The 16315-nt window shown below is 43.1% G+C and overlaps 1 protein-coding gene across 9 annotated transcripts in view; it reads left to right on the forward strand.

Annotated features, from left to right (window-relative positions):
* Positions 1 to 16315, forward strand: part of LOC139535373 (dynactin subunit 2-like) — a 29161-nt gene extending 12846 nt beyond the window's left edge. For 2 of the 9 annotated variants that reach the window (XM_071334717.1, XM_071334719.1), the window contains 10 exons: positions 4054 to 4184; positions 6010 to 6071; positions 6261 to 6359; positions 6558 to 6718; positions 7147 to 7291; positions 7509 to 7613; positions 7895 to 7972; positions 8174 to 8245; positions 8563 to 8665; positions 14306 to 16315. In XM_071334717.1, the coding sequence (XP_071190818.1) occupies positions 4054 to 4184; positions 6010 to 6071; positions 6261 to 6359; positions 6558 to 6718; positions 7147 to 7291; positions 7509 to 7613; positions 7895 to 7972; positions 8174 to 8245; positions 8563 to 8665; positions 14306 to 14721 (1372 nt within the window). In that variant the 3' untranslated portion in view covers positions 14722 to 16315. Of the gene's footprint in view, positions 1 to 4; positions 1623 to 4053; positions 4185 to 6009; positions 6072 to 6260; positions 6360 to 6557; positions 6719 to 7146; positions 7292 to 7508; positions 7614 to 7894; positions 7973 to 8173; positions 8246 to 8562; positions 8666 to 10752; positions 10883 to 14305 lie in introns of those variants that run through there. The other 7 variants (XR_011667112.1, XM_071334721.1, XM_071334722.1 and 4 more) reach the window with 7 other exon arrangements.

Consider the following 16315-nt stretch of genomic DNA (forward strand, 5'->3'; position numbering starts at 1 on the left):
GAGTGAAAGTCGGAGGAGAGAGGAAAGAAGGGATTGTGGAGAGCGAAAGGGAGAGTTTCGACCCCCAAATACAGTTTTGGAATCATCTGTTGTGGCGTAGCAGCATGACTTCCTCTATGATAACCACTGCACGATGCAGAGTGGTTGGTTGTTTCGTTGATTGATTAGCGTCTCTGTATCATCGTGCTGGCTCATGGATCAAGTCTGCTGTGGAACATACGTAAATGTTGTCTGACTCCCACTACAACCTAATAGTGGTTTCCCTCCCATATCCCAAACCGTACCCCTCCCGCCGCGTGTCTTGTTTTTGCCTCCTCTCCCCACCCACCCCTCCTGGGAGGCTAGTTTGTACAAGTAAGAGGTTATTTTTGTCTCAGTGCGGTCAACTGCATGTGTTGTAAATCCTTCATGTCCCCTTTTTTTTCCCCTCTTCAAATTTGGTGGAAATTGAGAATAGCCTACTTACAGGATGATGTAATGTGTCCCATTATTCTGTATCAATTCAGTTTTATTAATCTTTTTTTTGTAATGTGGCCAAATGGTTTCTCACTTTTGTAATGTGGCCAAATGGTTTCTCACTTTTGTAGGGAGTGGTGTTTTTCATTGATTAGTGTTCATGCAAGACGTTTAGTAGGCCTAATAATCCTCCGTTTTCACCTCGACATAGAGTTGTAGCACGTCAGAGGACATTGAATCTAAGATGTCTCTGTTATTGTGTGTGCTGATAAGAGATCTGCCACTGTACTTGTTTTAACATCCCTTCGCCCCCGTTCGTAGCAGTATACATGTTAACAGAAGCTTACTAACTAAAGATCGTTACTGACTACGTTGCTAATCAAACACTAGGTGTAATACTGCAACAACACTCTAAACCATTCAGAATGTAAATTGCAGATTTGCACTGGCCTACTTTTAATATCTATGACCATCGGGATTTCATCATACTCGCACAGGTTCTTAATGGATGGGTGTTGAGTTTATTTACCTCATCCCATGGCGCTAAACCTATTTTCTTTCTAACCATCTCATCTTTGACTTGGGGGCTCAGAAATTGCTTTTCCCTCCGGACAATCCCCTCCTTCCACTGACTACATGATGCTAACAATACCAAGTGCAGGATTAGAGGCTTCAGTAAATAGTGAGGGGCTCAGGGCATATGTTGCCTACACACACAGGATATCAGTCACACATACAGCATATACAATTCAGTGTGTGTGTGTGTGTGTGTGTGTGTGTGTGTGTGTGTGTGTGTGTGTGTGTGTGTGTGTGTGTGTGTGTGTGTGTGTGTGTGTGTGTGTGTGTGTGTGTGTGTACTGTATGATTTGTGATGTCAGCAGCCTATAACCAATGCTGCTAATGTATCACAGTAACCACAGCGCAGGCTCTGTGGGGCTGAGAGAGAGAGAGAGAGAGAGAGAGAGTGAACCGCGACGTCATGATGATCAGACGGTCAGCCTAGCTCAGAACACTGTTCTCTTTCTTGGCAGTGACGGGCTGGCTGCTACTGTTGTGCATGGCATGTGATAACCACATTAATCTGTGTTTCTCTCTCTTTTCTACCCCCCCCCCCCCCCCCATGGTCTTCCTCTTTCTCTAACTCTCTTTGGGAACCCACGGAGCTGGTAAGATCCTCAGTGACTGACTGCCTTACCCCTCCCTCCCTTCCTCCTAGCATCTACTTGTCAGTCTGTTGCATGCATCTCTGTACTGTGTGTGTCTGTCTTTACTAGTGGTGATTAATCCCATGGCCCCCTTTGATGTGAGCTGATCATTTGAACCTTAGACACATTGATGACTTCATACTCAACCTAGTGCACAGTTGCCTGAGGATCTAGAATGATGCTCTTCAAGTTTGATTAGTCGTAGGTTCCCGGAACAACTAATGATAGGAGTCTGACTCTTCCAATGAGTAGATGCATGTCACGGATGGATTTATTAACAGGTAATAGCTGATCTCATAGAAGTCATGCAGAGATGAAAGACCAAAGCCACAGGAGAAACTCTGACTACTAAATAAGCTAAAGGCTGAAACTAAAACCAAACTCTACCATATGATGTGCTGTGGGTTTCATGCTACTGTATTCTTCGCTCCCCCTTACCATTTTCCTAAGGTTTAAACCCCCAAAGCTTCCATCAGTCAGCTGTGCATGCGGTTCATTTTCATGTAGCGTAGTCGTTCTTGGATACCCCAGAGTCGATGTTAATTTTCCATCCACATTCTCTTCACACCCTCTTACACAATTAGTGTTGTTCCATTTCATTGGTCAATAAAGAGCTTGTTTAATTAGTGGGGAAAACCCGCTAGCGGGATCAAATTCGACAACATCCGGTGAAATCGGACGCGCCAAATTCAAAATACAAAATCGTAACATTAAACATTCATGAAAATACAAGTGTCCTACATCATTTAAAAGCTTCACTTCTTGTTAATCCACCCGCTTTGTCAGATTTCAAAAAGGCTTTACGGCGAAAGCATACCATGCGATTATCTGAGGACAGCGCCCCACACACAAAAGCATTAGAAACATTTTCCAAACCAGCACAGGTGACACAAAAGTCAGAAATAGCGATAAAATAAATCACTTACCTTTGAAGATCGTCCTCTGTTTGCAATCTCAAGGGTCCCAACTACAAATCAATTGGTCGTTTTGTTCGATAAAGTCCTTCTTTATATCCCAAAAAAGTCAGTTTAGTTTGCGTGCTTGATTCAGTAATACAAAGTTCAAAATGCATACAATGGAATCCCAAAAGTTACCAATAAACTTCGTCCAAACAAGTCAAACAACGTTTCTAATCAATCCTCAGGTACCCTAATATGTATATAAACTATAACATTTAAGATGGAGAATAGTATGTTCATTACCAGAGATAAATAACAAAGTGAGTGCCCTCATCCACGCGCGCCATAATACTACAGCCAAAATGGGAGCCACCTAGAAAAACTACAAATTCTAGCTCATTTTTCAAAAAACAAGCCTGAAACTCTTTCTAAAGACTGTTGACATCTAGTGGAAGCCCTAGGAACTGCAATATGTGAGGTATTCCTTTGATTTCCCCAATAACAAGGATTTGAATGGGCAGAACCAAAAAAAAAAAAAGAAATCCGTATGGATTCTCCTCGGGTTTTCACCTGCCATATCAGTTATGTTATACTCACAGACATTACTTTAACAGTTTTTGAAACTTCAGAGTGTTTTCTATCCAATTATATGCATATCCTAGCTTCGGGGCCTGAGTAACAGGCAATTTACTTTGGGCACGTCAGTCATCCGAATTTCCCAATACTGCCCCCTGCCCTCAAGAAGGTTGATTTGTAGACCCAGTTGAAACCATACATGCCATACCTTCATAACTTTGTGTTCATGATTAAATTGTTTCTCTTTTCCCGATCAAATCATAAATCAGCCATCTCGGTTTTCCTTCCTGGAGAATAGACTGGTTTCTCCAACTGAATATGTGTGTGTGAGAGAGAGAGAGAGTTGGAGCTGTCGTTGATTGGCATCTCACAGGGGTCCTCTTTCAAACTGTGTGAATAAACTCTTCATTGAGCTGTATCTCTGTGACTGGAATAATGTATTGACTGTTATAGACTACGGTTGACAATTAGTTTTGTAGCTAGAATCTGGTGCATGGGCCCTGTAAAATAAATGAATTGTCTCTGAGGCTGGATGTACACATATCTAATGGTTCTGGTTGTACAGATGCAAAGGACTAGTTCCCAGATCATATTTAAAGAGCCAGTGTGATAGATGGCCCATGGTTAGAACACCAACAGCAGAAATCCCCATCAATCTATCAATCAAATGGGAATCAAGCCTTAAGAATAATTTTGCCCTAGATCCACTCGCAGACCTCTCTATTCCCAAACCATGTACATTTGCGACTTTGCCGAGATTGGCTGGTAAGATCTCTGAGTGGATTGGAGACGAGAAAGTGAAGAATATGGCTGCATCTCAATAGTATAAAGAGAGCTGAGATGCAGCCTGTGTCTGTTGTGTATTCCTGTGGTATATCTGACCATGCATTCTCTCTGGGTGCCTCCCTCCATAACAGGAAGAGTTGTGCAGTGACAGTGTGGAGAGGATCGTGGTCAACCCTAATGCAGCTTACGACAAGTTCAAGGACAAACGCGTCAGTACTAAAGGACTCGGTCAGTCTACTACATCCAACAGCTGGATGTCCAGGCATGATATACAGTGCATTCGGGGAAAGTATTCAGACCCCTTGACTTTTTCCACATTTTAAGGTACAGCCTTATTCTAAAATGCATGAAATTGTTTTTGTCCATCTTCAATCTACACACAATACCCCATAATGACAAAGCGAAAACAGTTGTTTTAAATATTGTTTTTTGCAAAAACAAATAACGGTTACCTTATTTACATAAGTATTCAGACCCTTTGCTATGAGACTCAAAATTGAACTCAGGTGCATCCTGTTTCAATTGATCATCCTTGATGTTTCTATAACTTTACCTGTGGTAAATTCAATTGATTAGACATGATTTGCAAAGGTACATACCTGTCTAGATAAGGTCCCACAGTTGACAGTGCATGTCAGAGCAAAATCCAAGCCATGAGGTTGAAGGAATTGTCCGTAGAGCTCAGAGACAGGATTGTGTCCAGGCACAGATCTGGGGAGGGTACCAAAAAATGTCTGCAGCATTGAAAGTCCCCAAGAACACAGTGGCCAACATTCTTCAATGGAAAAAGTTTGGAACCACCAAGACTTTTCGTTGAGCGGCCAAAATAACAATCGAGGGAGAAGGGCCTTGGTCAGTGACCAAGAACCCAATGGTCACTCTGACAGAGCTCCAGAGTTCCTCTGTGGAGATGGGAGACCCTTCCAGAAGAACAACCATCTCTGCAGCACTCCACCAATCAGGCCTTTATGGTAGAATGGCCAGACAGAAGCCACTCCTCAGTAAAAGGCACGTGACAGCCCACTTGAAGTTTGCCAAAAGGCACCTAAAGGACTCTGACCATGTGAAACAATATTCTTTGGTCTGATGAAACCAAGATTGAACTCTTTTTGGCCTGAATGCCAAGCGTCTTATCTGGAGGAAACCTGGCACCATTCCTACGGTGAAGCATGGCGGTGGTAGCATCATGCTGTGGGGATGTTTTTCAGCAGCAGGGACTGGGATACTAGTCAGGATCAAGGGAAAGATGAACGGAGCAAAGTACAGAAAGATCCTTGAAAACCTGTTCCAGAGCGCTCAGGACCTCAGACTGGATCGAAGGTTCACCTTCCAACAGGACAACGACCCTAAGCACTCAGCCAAGACAACGCAGGAGTGGCTTCGGGACAAGTCTCTGAATGTCCTTGAGTGTCCCAGCCAGAACCCGGACATGAACGCAATCGAACATCTCTAGAGAGACCTGAAAATAGCTGTGCAGCGACGCTCCCCAGCCAACCTCAGAGGTTGAGAGGATCTGCAGAGAAGAATGGGAGAAACTCCCCAAATACAGGTGTGCCAAGCTTGTAGTGTCATACCCAAGAAAACCCGAGGCTGTAATCGCTGCCAAAGGTGCTTCAACAAAGTGATGAGTAAAGGGTCTGAATACTTCTGTAAATGTGATAATTCAGTTTAGTTTTTTAATACATTTGCAAAAAATGTCTACATCTCTTTTTGCTCTGTCATTATGGCGTATGGTGTGTAGATTGAGGATTTGATTTGATCCATTTTAGAATAAGGCTGTAACGTAACAACATATGGAAAATGAAGGGGTCTGAATACTTTTCCCAAATGTACTGTAGGGGCAGTAGTTTTCCCCTCACCACACGACCTGACCTGGAAGAACCTTTCCTGCATATTGTATCTTATTCTTGTTATTATTATATAGTCTATATGCAGAGCAGTTGACCTCAGTCACATGACCAGGAAGACTCATGGCTCGCCTAACAGGGTCAGGGAAAACTCCTGGCCCTAGACATCAGGCATTTCATGAATTGGTCACAAACCGCCTAATATTCTGGTTTCTCCTGTAATAAATGTGTCTCTTCCAGACTTCTCCGACTGTATCAGTAAGAACAAAAGAGTGGGCTATGAGTCTGGAGAATATGAGATCGTGAGTAGACTCTGGGCCTACATTATTGAATTTTATATTGATCATCTTAGTTATATAAATATATTTAACACAAATCAATGGCAAGACCTTTTTCCTTTCTAATCGTGTGTGTTATTTGCTGTCTGTTCAAGTGCTTCACTGTGTTAACTGATTGTCCTTTCACTTAATCCCTCTTTTCTCCCTGTCTAGTTGGCGGAGGGCTGTGGGGTGAAGGAAACCCCCCAGCAGAAGTACCAGCGGCTGGTCAATGAGATCCAGGAGCTCAGTCATGAGGTGGAAACCACCCAGGTAGGGCCCAGACACAGTTCCAAGCAACCTGTTTGCTTCCTAGCCCTTACGCCCTACCGCCTAGGCCTAGACTATCCAGGTCAGACAGGAACATCAGGAATCCCTTAAACCATCCTTCATGTACTGTATACACCATTTGACCTAGACCTACCCCAAATCAGTGGTTGCCCTTTTCACATCTGTCTCGCTGTCCCCCAGGCGACCACGAAGGATAGCAGTGCAGAGGAGCGTCTGACCCCAGTAGTCCTAGCCCAGCAAGCTGCCCAGCTCAAACAGCAGCTGGTCTCTGCCCACCTGGACACTCTGCTGGGACCACAGGCACATATCAACCTAGCTGACCCAGACAGAGCACTGGCCGAGTAAGTAAGTAAGGGAGCGGAAGGGACTCCCTTCCGGGTCCAAGAAGCGCTCGCCAAGTGAGAGGACAGGGAGGGAAGTAGGAAGGGATTAAAAACGGTAGCAAACGCAATCTTAGTCTCAAATGGTTACATAGTTGTGAGAAAGGGAGACGATATGACGTAGTCTTAGCAGTCGCTGCTCGTATTAAAGACTTAAAAGGCGTCAGGAAGCCTAGCGTTAAAGAGCGTTGGGACAGTTACCAAACGGTTGCTGTTTTGAATCCCTGAGCCGACTAGGTGATAAATCTGTAAGTCGCTGCATAGGAGCATCTGCTAAGTGACTCAAATGTAAAAGAGTATCTTCTTATCCCCCTTATGTTATTTCCTTCCCTACTCTCCCTCTCCCTTCTCCACCCTTTTGCTCTCTATTTGTTTCTCTCCACCCCCAGGCGTCTGCTAACCCAGCTGGAGGCAGCGAGGAGCAGTAGGGGGAGTACAGGGGAGCGGAAGGCCTCAGCTAAAGCTCCTGATGGTGTGGTGCTCTATGAGCTGCACAGCCGGCCAGAGCAGGAGAGGTTCACAGACGCTGCCAAGGTGAGGGGCCCCAGGGCCATGGCTGGGTGTCTGCCAAATGGTCAGCAGTTGGTGTGCATGCGCATGTGAGTGAAGAGAGCTCAATGAGTGTTAGCTGTTGTGTCTGTTGCGCTAGATGGGTTGGTGATGCAATGTTAGGCGTGTGAGGTCTGTTGCCTAAATTATTTGTCTTTGTTACATGATTTAGTAGTTAATTCTCTGTCTCTCCTGTGTGTAGGTGGCAGAGCTGGAGAAGCGGCTTGCAGAGCTGGAGACTGCCGTGGGCTCTGGATCAGACAAACAGGGTCCTCTGAGTGCTGGGGTGCAGGGAGGCAGTCTCATGGTGAGTCTCTTCTGCACTCTTCTTTCAGTACTGAACTCCACCCATATCGTCAATCACTGTTAACCCTTTGACTGATTTTGAGACATTCTATCTGTGTCATCAATCACTGTTTGGTACTGAGGCCGAATGACTAAATATTATTAAGTTCAACCTACATAGCCACAACTTCACTTCGTGGTCATGATTGGAAGCCAATCAATCCCTGTTAACCTTGTGACTGCCCCCCCCCTTTCCATCTCCCTCTTTCTCTCCTCCATATTGTCTTTTTCTCCACCCCCCAGGACACCATGGAGCTGCTGCAGGCGCGGGTCAGTGCTCTGGACTCAGCCACTCTGGACCAGATAGAGGCCAGACTGCAGGTGACACACCTTTCCCATTGCAGGGGCAAATACAAAACGGATCAGTGTCTGGGGCAACTTCAGCCTACTCCACACTGTGTGTCTTGCCGCTTCTAGTTGTCAGAAGGCCTGGAGGGACCTTGACAACCAACACCATTCGTTGTCGTACTGCAATAGTGCACTTTTATTTACATGTGATGATTTTGTGTTGTCTATGTATAGAGTGTCCTTGGGAAGATGAATGAGATTGCAAAGCACAAGGCAACCATCGAAGATGCTGATACACAAAACAAGGTCAGTAACTACCTGGTTTTTATGTCAAACTTTTCAAATGTGAACTTTATACCGCATGTTAGGACTATTTCACACAACATTTTTAAAGTAATTGTGGCCTGACCAGGAAAAACTATTGGCACAAACTATGCCCTATTGATCAAACCCTGACAATCCACTACTAACCATATAATTATTCCGACTGCATTTCAGAGCAACTCGTTCTGCTGTCAGTCAATATTGTTCACCCCCAACCTTATCATTATTTGGTCTGCAACTTGTTCCATTAGCTATTATTATATTTATATTATTCCAATAACTGTTATGTTGTCTGTCAGGTGTCTCAGCTGTATGACGTGGTGCAGAAGTGGGACACCATGGCAACCTCTCTGCCTCAGGTGGTGCAGAGGCTCATGGCTGTCAAAGAGTTGCATGAACAAGGTAATAACTAGGGCCGGTTCAATTACTGTGTAACTGACGGTTATGGATAAGGACATGAAAAGAAAATAACCATCAAAACAAAAAAAAACGGGGTTGGGGGAACGAACAGGTGACGGAAGCCGGACATTTGTGGGCTTGAGTCTGTTTCTGCGGAAACACGGACTCTTAACAACGTGATGAAACTTTGTTGCTCCTTGCTGAAACGAGCAACAAATAAAATCAAGCTTTATTCATACAGCACATTTCAGACATGGAATGCAACACAATGTGCTTTACAGGAAAAAACTAACAATGAAAATAAAAGCTGAAATATTTACTACACAACAAGATAAAAAGACAAAATAATGACAAACTGAACAACTAAAAAGCACCTGAAGGAAAAGCAAATCTCTTTTAAATATGTCCACAGTTTTGGCCCCCCTCAGGTTCTCTGGCAAGCTATTCCAGAGGCTGGGGGCATTTAAAAAAATATATATATATATATTTCACCTTCATTTAACCAGGTAGGCCAGTTGAGAACAAGTTCTCATTTACAACTGCGACCTGGCCATGATAAAGCAAAGCAGTACGACACAAACAACAAAACAGAGTTACACATGGAATAAAGAAACATACAGTCAATAATACAGTAGAAAAAGTCTATATATAGTGTGTGCAAATGAGGTAGGATAACGGAGGTAAGGCAATAAATAGGCCATAGTTGCGAAATAATTACAATGGAGAAATTAAACACATTAAACGCATAACTAAAGGCTGCCTGTCCATGCATCTTGGTCCTAGGCTTTGGTATAGTTAAAAGGCCAGTTCCAGAGTACCTGAGGCACCTACTGATTTGACTGGTAGACTCATTTGTACACTCGCAATGGCTGCCTAGTATTGCGATGAAAATGTCAATGTAATATAGAATAAGTTCATTCAAATGATAACTGATGTGGCACGTGGAATGTACTGTATGTATTTATTATTTTTTGTAATCTCAGTTGAATCAACAAATCACTTCACGTATTGATAGGTACACTTCCTGCTTTTACTTCCTGCTTTGCTCCTCTGGGGACACATTATGCAATCATTGACTTGAATGGAGATACCCTTTCTATTTCTATGGCAGCACATGCAGTCAGGAGCACATGCCGTAACAAAAATGTTTTGCTATTTGAAAGGTTATTACCAGCAGAATACCACCCTGAAGGGTTGGTCCTGGTCAGTCCCTGGATGGGAGACCAGATGCTGCTGCAAGTGGTGTTGGAGGGCCAGTAGGAGGCACTCTTTCCTCTGGTCTAAAGAAATACCGCAATGCGATTGGGGACACTGCCCTGTGTAGGGTGCCGTCTTTCGGATGGGACGTTAAACGGGTGTCCTGATTCTCTGAGGTCATTAAAGATCCCATGGCACTTATCGTAAGAGTAGGGGTGTTAACCCTGGTGTCCTGGCTAAAATTCCCAATCTGGCCCTCAAACCATTCACGGTCACCTAATAATCCCCAGTTTACAATTGGCTCATTCATCCCCCTCCTCTCCCCTGTAACTATTCCCCAGGTCGTTGCTGTAAATGAGAATGTGTTCTCAGTCAACATACCTAGCAAAATAATGGATAAATAAATAAATTACAGAGATCGTGGTCATTTGGCTGGCCAATTACAATCATCCAAAAAGCCATGACTGTCACAACCCTAGTAATAACCTGACAAGCTCACCTGGTGTCCATACTTGTGGCAAACAAATTGTTATTTGAGTTTCACTGGATTCGGCTAGAATTTTGCTCTTTTGGGACTTCCATTGTATCAAGCAAACAAAATTTGCCTCACTTTGTCTTGGATTGATTTTCATCAAGATCCCCTCTGCTTGTCTGTAGTGCCTACGTAGCTCTGTGTTTCTCTCTGTGCCCTGTAGCCATTCAGATGGCTTGACTCGCTAGCTGCGATTTACACAGGCAGCCCAAATTTGATGTTTTGCCCAAGTATTGGCAAAAGATCTGATCGGTCAAAATATCAGAATCGGGCTGCCTGTGTAAATGAAGCTGTAGTAATGCAGATTGCTTAACTCTGACGGGCAGTGTCTGTCTGTGACGACATGACTCACCAGTCTTAGTCTATCTATAGCCATGCAGTTTGGTCAGCTGCTGACCCACCTGGACACCACCCAGCAGATGATCAACAACTCTCTGAAGGACAACGGAACACTGCTCCCACAGGTAGGAAACACTACATCCCTCACTGCTTTCACACTGCCGTAGGACACATTTCACACTGCTCTCACAGGTAGGAAACACTACCTCCCTCACTGCTTTCACACTGCCGTAGGACACATTTCACACTGCTCTCACAGGTAGGAAACACTACCTCCCTCACTGCTTTCACACTGCCGTAGGACACATTTCACACTGCTCCCACAGGTAGGAAACACTACCTCCCTCACTGCTTTCACACTGCCGTAGGACACATTTCACACTGCTCTCACAGGTTGGTAGGACTGCTGCGGGGACTGACATGTGACCTTTAAACTACTGAGCTCTTGTACCTTCCACAGTGTATTGAGCTGAACTGTACTGCACTTGTCTGTTTACCCATGTGCTGAAAAGGAGAATGTGATGATGTGGAAAAGGTAATAAAGTTCTCTCGTCTATCCGGGACAAACGTGTCCACGTACTTGATCCCCATGGTGTCACCTTCTGTGCGTTGTCTTTTGTTTTGACAAAGGTCTTACTCTTGTGTAGCTAGACAGCCTGTCCATTCAATACATTGAACCAAATACATGTACTTAACTTAAAATTCATTGTTTATGAATTACCATAGACATATGTAATGATTTTGCAAGATATATATAGGTATTTTTATGTGCAGCGCCTTCACATCCCTTGACTTTTTCCACATCTTGTTGTGTTACAGCCTAAATTTTTTACATTTATTTAAATTGAGCTTTTGTGTCACTGGCCTACTCACATTTTTACAAATGTAGTGAAAAGCTGAAATGTCTCATCTAGGTATTCGACCTCTTTATTATGGCAGGCCTAAGTAAGTTGAGGACAAAATTTGCGTAACAAGTCACATAAGTTGCATGGACTCAGTGTGCAATAATAGTGTTTAACAGGATAATTAAATGACTACCTCATCTCTGTACCCCACACATACAATTATCTCTAAGGTCTCTCAGTCAAGCACTGAATTTCACGCACAGATTCGACAACAAACACCAGGGAGATTTTTCAATGGTTCGCAAAGAAGGGAACCTGTTATTTATTTGTTTACAGTGCATTCGGAAAGTATTTGTCACACCCTGGCCTTAGTATTCTTTGTTTTCTTTATTATTTTAGTTAGGTCAGGGTGTGACATGGGGTATGTTTGTGTTTTTGTCTTGTCTTGGGTGGTTGTAGTGTCTAGGGGGATTTTGTTAGAGTGTATGGGTTTGTGTTGAGTGAATGTTTCTAGGGAAGTCTATGGTTGAGTGAATGTGTCTAGCTATGTCTATGGTTGCCTGAGTGGTTCTCAATCAGAGACAGATGTTTTTCATTTGTCTCTGATTGGGAGCCATATTTAAGGTGGCCATAGGCATCATGTATTGGTGGGTAATTGTCTATGTTCTATGTTGCATGTGTGCACTAGTTCGTTAATAGCTTCACGTTTGTTGTTTTGTTTTCCTTCTTATAATAAAGAAGATGTATTTTGCACACGCTGCGCCTTGGTCATCTCTCTCTCCTGTAGACGATCGTGACAGTATTCAGACCATTTTGTTAAGTTACAGCCTTATTCTGAAATAGATTCAATGTTTTTTCCCCCGCTCAATCTACATACAATACCCCATATTCACGAAGCAAAAACGCTACAAGCTTGGCACACCTGTATTTGGGGAGTTTCTCCCATTATTCTCTGCAGATCCTCTCAACCTCTGAGGTTGGCTGGAGAGCATCGCTGCACAGCTTTTTCAGGTCTCTCTAGAGATGTTCGATCGGGTTCATGTCCGGGCTCTGGCTGTGCCACTGAAGGACATTCAGAGACTTTTTCCGAAGCCACTCCTGCGTTGTCTTGGCTGTGTGCTTAGGGTCATTGTCCTTTTGGAAGGTGAACCTTTGATCCAGTCTGAGGTCCTGAGCGCTCTGGAACAGGTTTTCAAGGATATTTCTGTACTTTTCCTCCGTTCATCTTTCCCTTGATCCTGACTAGTCTCCCAATCTCTGCTGCTGAAAAACATCCCCACAGCATGATGCTGCCACCACCATACTTCACTGTAGGGATGGTTCCAGATTTCCTCAACATGATTCAAGCCAAAGAGTTCAGCAGGCTGTCATGTGCCTTTTCCTGAGGAGTGGCTTCAGTCTGGCCACTGTACCATAAAGGCCGGATTGATGGAGTGCTGCAGAGATGGTTGTCCTTCTGGAAAGTTCTTCCATCTGCACAGAGTAACTCTGGCTCTCTGTCAGTGACCATCGGGTTCTTGCTCCCTGACCAAGGCCCTTCTCCCCCGATTGCTCAATTTGGCTGGACGGCCAACTCTAGGAAGAGTCTTGGTGGTTCCAAACTTATTCCATTTAAGAATGATGTAGGCCACTGTGTTTTTGGGGACCTTCAATGCTGCAGACATTTTTTGGTACCCTTCCCCAGATCTGTGCCTCAACTCAATCCTGTCTCTGAGCTCTACTGACAATTCCTTCGACATCAAGGCTTGGATTTTGCTCTGACATGCACTGTCAACTGTGGGACCTTATATAGACAGGTGTGTGCCTTTCCAATCATATCCAAACAATCCACCACAGGTGGACTCCAAGTTGTAGAAACATCTCACTGATCAATTGAAACAAGATGCACCTGAACTCAATTTGAAGTCTCATAGCAAAGGGTCTGAATAAGTATGTAAATAAGGTATTTCTGTTTTATTTAAAATACATTTGCAAAAAAAAAAATGTTTCACCTCGTCATTATGGGCTATTGTGTGTAGATTTGAGTTTTTTAAATTCATTTTAGAATAAGGCTATAACGTCACAATGTGGATAAAGAGAAGGGGTCTGAATACTTTCTGAATGCACTGTATGTACATTGCACCAGATTTAGCTAGACAGCTCATTTTAATCTGTAGTCCCTGGGTAGAAAACAATCAACATCATTACAATGCTACAATATAGCACACTATTTAAATTGTGGGTGGGTGGGATGGATGGATGGATAAATATAGTACCTGTCAAAAGTTTGGACACCTACTCCGGGTTTTTTCTACATTGTAGAATACTAGTGAAGACATCAAAACTATGAAATAACACATGGAATCATGTAGTAATCAAAAGAGTGTTACAATTGCCCTAAACTCTTGCAGCCATGACAAAACCATATGCCTAGCAATAAACAAGTGATAAATGTAAATGTTTAGCTAAAATAGTGATTAAATGATGCTTGGTTTGAATTCTTTTGACGTTTATGCTCAGGACAGTAAGAACAATGTAGCCAGTGGAAAAAATTACTTTCACCCATAAAACATGCAAATAGTGAGATTTGGGTGAAAGCGGGGAGAGAATCTAAAAGGACATGTGCTGAGTGAATTTCATCATTCTAGCATGTTTCTGTTTGGGGAAATTGGCCCTTGTCGCTATTGCCGCCGGTCTCCCCTATTGTACAGGCATTGACTCTGTTAACATATCCCCCCCCCCCCCTCCCAGGTGCAGACGACCATGAAGGACAATCTCCTGTCGGTAGAAGAAAATTTTGCTGCCCTGGACCAGAGGATGAAGAAGTTCAACAAATAAATCTGCGTAGTTTGAAAAACTGCTCTTGTTTGAGTTTGGACATTGTAGGAGAGGGAGAGATTGGAGTCTTTTCCACTTCTCTCCCTGTCTGTCTTCATCTCTTCCTCTGCCTTTTTTTTCTGGAAGCCGGAATGTTTGATCAAGTGGATTATAATAAAAAATGGAGACCAAATGTTCTTGTCTATTCTCCCTTCCCACCCTCTTTCTTTCCCATTGAAACATGTTATATTTGGTATGCAACGCAATACACCACCCCACTATACAGGATCCAATTGAAATGTTTACTTTGGCTGAAATGCATTATTATTATGGAGTGGCTGCGGATCTGACCTTTTGGGGATCTTTAGTCCAGAAAAGATCTGGAGCTTACCAAAGCTTCTGCACATGTGCGGATCACGTTCTGCGCAGGTGTATATTCTCCACTTTACGCACAGAACAGGCTACTCAGGCAGATGATGCTACTTTTAATAGTCAGATTAAAGCTCAATGTCTGCAAGATCACATAATGATCACATTATTCTACATAACAGAACCTAATATAATAGCATACAATAACATTACTGTAAAACAGAAACATTATTCAATAGTGAAGGATATTTCTTCAAGTTTTACAGGTGAAACATCCATGTGGCATAATTCTGCATAGTAACCATTTGATCTCTTATCAGTTTCATGGGTAAATGCATTTAGGTGTTGAGTTATACAGTGTTTTGAAGTAGCCTGTTGTTTTGAATGATGCACAGTGAATGAATTTTAGATCAGATGGTGTCAACTGTAGCCTGCCTGTGTGTTTTGTCTAGTGGTGTTTTTTGTCTTACAGTAACGTTTTACTATGTTTGGTTCTGTTATGTAGATTACTGTGAATATTATGTGATCTTGCAGACATTGGTCTAAACTTTACTAAACAGGCACCATTCGACCTGAGTAGCCTGTTCTCTACGAGTAAAGTTAGAGAATACACCGTAGATCGTTGTATTTTTTATTTAACCTTTAACCAGGCAAGTCGGTTATTTACAATGACGGCCAAACCCTAACGGCGCTGGGCCATATGCCCAGAAGCTTCAGTTGTTGTCTTTTCTGACTAAAGATGGCTCCACAGCCTTATTACGCCCACTATACACACACACACACACACACACACACACACACACACACACACACACACACACACACACACACATCACTTAATATTCACGTTCCCTTCAAAGCTTGATTGCTTTTAGACTGAAATGATTCTCAATGAAAATGGATCCATAACCTTTCAACCTCTTCAGCCACACTGTTTAGGTATTTTCAACAACATTCATTCAGCTAAGTCAATTTATTTTCCTGTTTGTGGCAGAGCCCTATTTAAAGATATGGCTCTGGTTTGAGATGTGTTCAGAACAAAAAAAACGAAGGTGACATAGCATGTTTAAGAAAGGACATGTCTACAACTGCACAAAAACTAACCATCGGTTGCATCCCAATTGTCCACTCTTCTCCCAAATGTGCACTTGCACACTTCCCGTCATGGATATAGCAATGGTGGAAACTTCATCCAGCCAATGCCTACACCAATCCAATGATGGGAAGTGTGCAAGTGCACACTGGCAGAAGGGTGGAGAATCGGGATGTGCATTGTCATCCATCTTCCTACTGGTGTAGCAGCAGGAGCACCTACAGTACCTGTGTGTGTTGCGGGCCTGAAGTCATGAAGGAATACTTGTAAATATACTTATGTACTTAATGTTTCATGCTCAGTTGCTTGTAACTATTGTATTATGACAGACTAAAATGCCACAGACAAACTAATTTTAATCTACTGTGTCGACTGTCATTGCTTACGATGGATTGTATTGTACATGACCCAGTCTGGTGATGGGATATCTGAATAAAACATGCTTTAACTACACTCACTTTTTGAGAGGGAGAGCAACTCGG

Source organism: Salvelinus alpinus, chromosome 12 (genome assembly GCF_045679555.1).
Source record: "Salvelinus alpinus chromosome 12, SLU_Salpinus.1, whole genome shotgun sequence".
NCBI classification, from domain to species: Eukaryota; Metazoa; Chordata; class Actinopteri; order Salmoniformes; family Salmonidae; genus Salvelinus; species Salvelinus alpinus.